Here is a 5,000-nt window from a genome sequence, read left to right on the forward strand (position 1 = left end):
CAACTTGTGTGTTCATATCAGATTGACGATATATCGCCGAGTTGGAATTTTGCATTGGAACATCGCCAAGAGACGGGAGAGTAAAACAATTTGACATAAAAACATTGCTAGATATAATGAGATTTAAAGATCAGTTATCTTTCGTGTACCTAAAGAGACTGGTGTTAGACTAAAAGCCTTTAACGCGAAGAAGAAAAAAATATAATAATGATTTTGCAGCACATAAAATAAAAATTTCAAACTTTAAAGAGTATTGCAAAAAAATAAATGACTTCCACAACATCAATACTCATGGATTACCAACATTGATTTTTTAGGTATTATAGAAAATCTAAACATTTGTTTCAGGACCACCTTTGTATAGTTTTGCAGGACAAAGTATATATATTACGAAGGCAAAAAATTAAATGATTTTCGAAACGCTACGGACTTCCAAAACGTCAATATTCATGGATCACCAACATTGGTTTTTAGTTGTTTCTAAAGCTCCAAAGGCATGTTTCTATATCATGTAATTGTTTACAAAGGGTTGTATATATATGTATTTTATGTGTATATTTAGTGCTAAAGTTGATTTATTTGCATCGTTTGTACATATATTTTTCCATATGCCACTTGTATAAGTGAAGCATTGTTCCTTTACTAGAATCCTGGACAGGTATACAACTTGTTGACTCTCCTGATGTCTTCAGCTGTCATCCCATTGCGTTGGCCAAGTATCAAAGTGGTAGGCTATCAAAAACATAACAAATATTTATAACCTTACATTATATGCACTGTTTTTAAGATTATATTTAACAAAACATGTAATACACCTTCTCTAGGCAAAAAGAAACATCTGATATTCGAATGCTTAGATGGTCAGCTGGAGTGTCCTTTAAAGAAAAATAAAGAGTTGACGCGTTCGTGGAAGCTAGGTGTAACTGACATCAATAGTAAGGTAGAGGAAAAGCAATTAAGATAGTATGGGCACATAGGGCATGGAGAACGTGAACATATGAACCAGGCGATTGCCATGGATCTTCCTCGAAAGACATCTAGAGGAAGACCAAAAAATTCATGGATGCTACAGAAAGATAACATGATTCCAAGGTATGACCTAGGTAACGTTGTATGTGATAAAAGGCGCTAGGACTTGATGATTAGGAAAGTTGATCCCAACTGTATACAAAGACGATAAGTTAGGATGGAGCAAGGAAGAAAAAGATTTAGGTTTGCATTATTTGCATATATATTTACAACATTTTGAGTGTGTCCAAATACTTGTGAACAAGTATTTGGACACACTCAAAATGTTGTAAATAAATTATCTGGTCAAATTATAAGCTTAATAATAAAAATGAAAATGGTATTTTCTGGCGTTTCTCATGTGTGTAATTATAATCCAGGATTCGGATCTCACATACTAATATAAGAGTTTCTGCTTAATAAAAAGCTTCTTTACATCTCACCAATAGATGTCTCTAGTGAAGTTCTAGTGATTCATGAACAAGGTTTCTAAATTGGTTCATATATATAGAACTTCCAAGAATTTGAGTAGTGTGGTTGTCAATAATGGATAGAATTGGTGAATGTTACACGTGTGTAAAGTGATCACTTAAACCAGCCTATGACGGTCGTAAGCCCCGTAAATGCCCAGACTTCCATATTCGTCTTCATCTTTGATGAGATGTCAAAAAATAATATAAAAAGATTTAGGTTTGCATTATTTGCATATATATTGATAAGAACATACGAATTTCATGAAATTAGTCATGTTTACATTGATAACCTCAAAAATGTTCTTATCCAAGTGTTTTAATTCAATTTTTTAATTCAATATGGCGTAACTAAGTAAATATTCAACAATGGGGTAGTTACACTTTTAGAAATATTACAGGAGATGCCATTCAGACGTTGTAGCAACAAAAATGGCTCCATTTCACTCAATTCTACAATTACACTCGCACCATCTCAAAGAATTTCACCACTAAATCAATTCTGTCGATTTTTCTCTTGATGTAAATAGTCTTTCCGCACATTTTGACATTTTGAACATGTTTTTTTTGTGTGATTATGTCATTGTTGCGCCAAATGAGCGATATATGTTTTTTAGATATAAAGAGGAATGTAGATGCTTCATATCAAGTTGAGATACCAATAAATATTTTTTTTAACTTTAAAATGTTCCAACGTTTCCAAAAATTTTTTTTTTTTTATTGATTAGAAATTTAAACTATGACATTACCTGCAATGGCACTATAGTCCTACTTCCATCGTTGCTAAATGCGTACTCTCCATAGTGCATTACACTACCATAGTCGTATGCCACATCGAAGTTGGTAACTTCAGCTGCAGTATACTTAGCGAAATTATTTTCCGTGCCTAAAAAATTAAAAATTATATTATATTTAATCGTAAAATAACCAGAAAAAATAATGATTCCGAATAAATACATAACAAAAAAAAATTGTTTAAACTTATGTGCGACCCATCAAGACTAATGAGATCAAATGCAGAGCAGACATCGCAGTAACAAAAAACGCTTTTAGGGTTTCAAAAATGAAGAGTATAAGGAGCATATCTGGCAGGAATCTACGAGGTAGAATGAGGCACACCAGGATAAGATAAATATGCGAAATTAAAGATTTAGTTAGGTGGGGAAAGTAACGAAGAAGACAATGGTATGCGCGTGTAAGGTGAATGGAACCTTCCAGACTCCCCCACATTACACTGCACGGCAAACCCCAAGGTGGACCACCATTGAAATATTGAATGACTTATCCTTATTTAAATAGGCCACAAGGTCTGTACAAAGAAGAAACAAAATAAGATGAATAAAATTGTTCAAATCAAAATATCTAATATTTAAATTTAAAATTATACAACCATCCAAATCCCAGATGTAGGAGTAGAAAAGACTAGCTCTCAATATACATATTTGATAATGTAACACCTAAAGCTGCTACGAAACGTAAACCGAGAAAATGAATATATACGGACTACCAAAATTCAAAAAAAAAATTCATTGATATTCATACATCGTTTACTCCTTTCAACAACGTCATATATAAAAAATCGTCAATTTTCAGTTGTGCATGTTTTCGGAATGCTCAGAAAATGTACTGTATCCTAGCAAAAGCGGCACATTTTTAACTTAATATTTCCCCGCTACTGGGCAGAAAGTGTTGTTTTTGCATTTTACGAAAAGGTATTGTTTAAACTTTTTCTTTTAAATAAACTAAATATTTTTCAAATGGAGAAAAAACATTCAGGTTTTACCTAAAAAGATCTGTTGCACAGTACAAAGCTCAATAAGTGGTTTGATATTTATTTTTAAAACATTTCTTTATATTTTTAAACTTTAAAAACAATCTCCTGAAAAATCAAGTTTTTTGATTTATGACGTTGTTGAAAGGAGTAAGCAACAAGTCATCCCTATTTCAAAGTAGAGCATGTTTCAAAAGAAAGTTTATATTTTATTTATCTTGCTTTGTAAAGGCAACGATCCCAAGGGGCTTGTGGAGTTTATCAATCGGTTGCCTAGCTCTTGGGAATTTAGTCACTACATAGCATTTCTCGTGAGAGTTATACATTAACGGTGATACGGAGACTACAGCGAGAAGAAGATTCTGCTATAGCAGAAGTAAAGTCTATAGTTAAGGTTTTCAACACTTAAATGATGCGCCAATCATGACTTTTATTCCAAAGTGGGTCAAAAAGTTTGAAGAGACTGGCACAAAACTGGAAAAAACAAACCTCTGCTGGAAAAAAAACTGCTGAAAATATTACCTGCAATAATCTTGTCCCAAATGATAGCAACATAAGTGTCCCTGTCGTGGGTGCTCTGCATGTGGAAAAAGCCGAGAGCGTGCAAGAACTCGTGGACGATGATTCCGTGAACGAAGCAACCGGCTGCCAAATTGAGATCTTGGGATCCTCCGATCATTCCGACGTATGAATAACATCCGGCATTATTGCCCTAAAAATATCAAACCATAAGTCATTCTTCACCCGACTCCATGTCAGAGATAATATCCATGTAGGTTAAGCAGATTGTGCACTTAGTGTCTTGTAACTACTAGACCTGGGTGTCTTATATTATGGCCTATCCATTTTGCTCGCTGTTGTGCTACTTTATACAGTAAGCATCTAGACTTCTTAGCCTTACTTGATGCCAAGTTGATCCATTAGACTATATTTCCCTTCCATACAATAGTATGCTCCAGACGAGAGTGTAATTTAAGGTTTTTTTTAAAACTTATATGATTAGATTTTTTTAAAGTTGGTAAAATATTTTTACAAAAAACAATACACACGTAAGTGTATTTTTTAACAAGTTATTAAAATGCTGTTACAAAAACTTATTCTAGAGAGGCTTATAATAATCGGAGATCTAAAAGGTCGGAGAGCTAGAGATAGATCTCCAACCCAATGGACCAACCATGTGAAAGAGATCACCGGCCTCTTCGTTGCGGGAGCTTTAAATACTACACTATTCAATAACCAATGGTGCAGTGTAGTAGAAAAAGATATTGTATGGTACAAATGATTCGAGGAATTGATTTTTCCAATGACTTCAAAATGTGATGGGTAATCTAAAATATGTTTAAAGCAATGACAAGTATACTTACGATTACATTGATGAAATTGCTATTGAGAAAGCATCTTTCGTGAAATTTAACACAAGTAACAGAAGCGATGTCATTTATGGCTTTTCTGATCATATCTTTTTGGGCATCGGCTGAAAAAAAATCGCATTAATTTTCGACCTAAACTTGACTTATTATTTTGATTGATGCACAATTGACGAGACTCACTGAAAGTGTTGGCGATGCTGTAGTAGACGGTCTTGGAGGTCCAAAGCTTGGTGGCGTCGGTAATGGCGTTCCTGTTGGGGGTTCCGGCATAGTCGTCCACTAAGGAGTCTATCTGCTTTGGAGTGAGGACTATGTCACCTTCAAATTTTCCGCTCCTCTCCCAAATATTCTGCTTCTCAGCAATATCACTGTTAGCTGGTG

The 5,000-nt window shown here is 34.2% G+C and overlaps 1 protein-coding gene across 1 annotated transcript in view; it reads right to left on the bottom strand.

The window, feature by feature from the left end:
• LOC148299591 (zinc metalloproteinase nas-4-like) overlaps positions 1-5,000 on the bottom strand; it is a 7,497-nt gene continuing 2,497 nt past the window's right edge. Inside the window, exons 3-7 of the mRNA XM_088275908.1 lie at positions 4,800-5,000; positions 4,614-4,723; positions 3,772-3,961; positions 2,228-2,364; positions 1-732 (exon numbers count right to left, since the gene is read on the bottom strand). Coding sequence (XP_088132034.1) covers positions 643-732; positions 2,228-2,364; positions 3,772-3,961; positions 4,614-4,723; positions 4,800-5,000 — 728 coding nt within the window. The 3' untranslated portion in view covers positions 1-642. The remainder of the gene's footprint in view (positions 733-2,227; positions 2,365-3,771; positions 3,962-4,613; positions 4,724-4,799) is intronic.

Source organism: Brachycentrus maculatus, unplaced genomic scaffold (genome assembly GCF_059751285.1).
Source record: "Brachycentrus maculatus isolate JH-2025_06_01 unplaced genomic scaffold, ASM5975128v1 h1tg001056l, whole genome shotgun sequence".
In the NCBI taxonomy this organism is placed as follows: domain Eukaryota; kingdom Metazoa; phylum Arthropoda; class Insecta; order Trichoptera; family Brachycentridae; genus Brachycentrus; species Brachycentrus maculatus.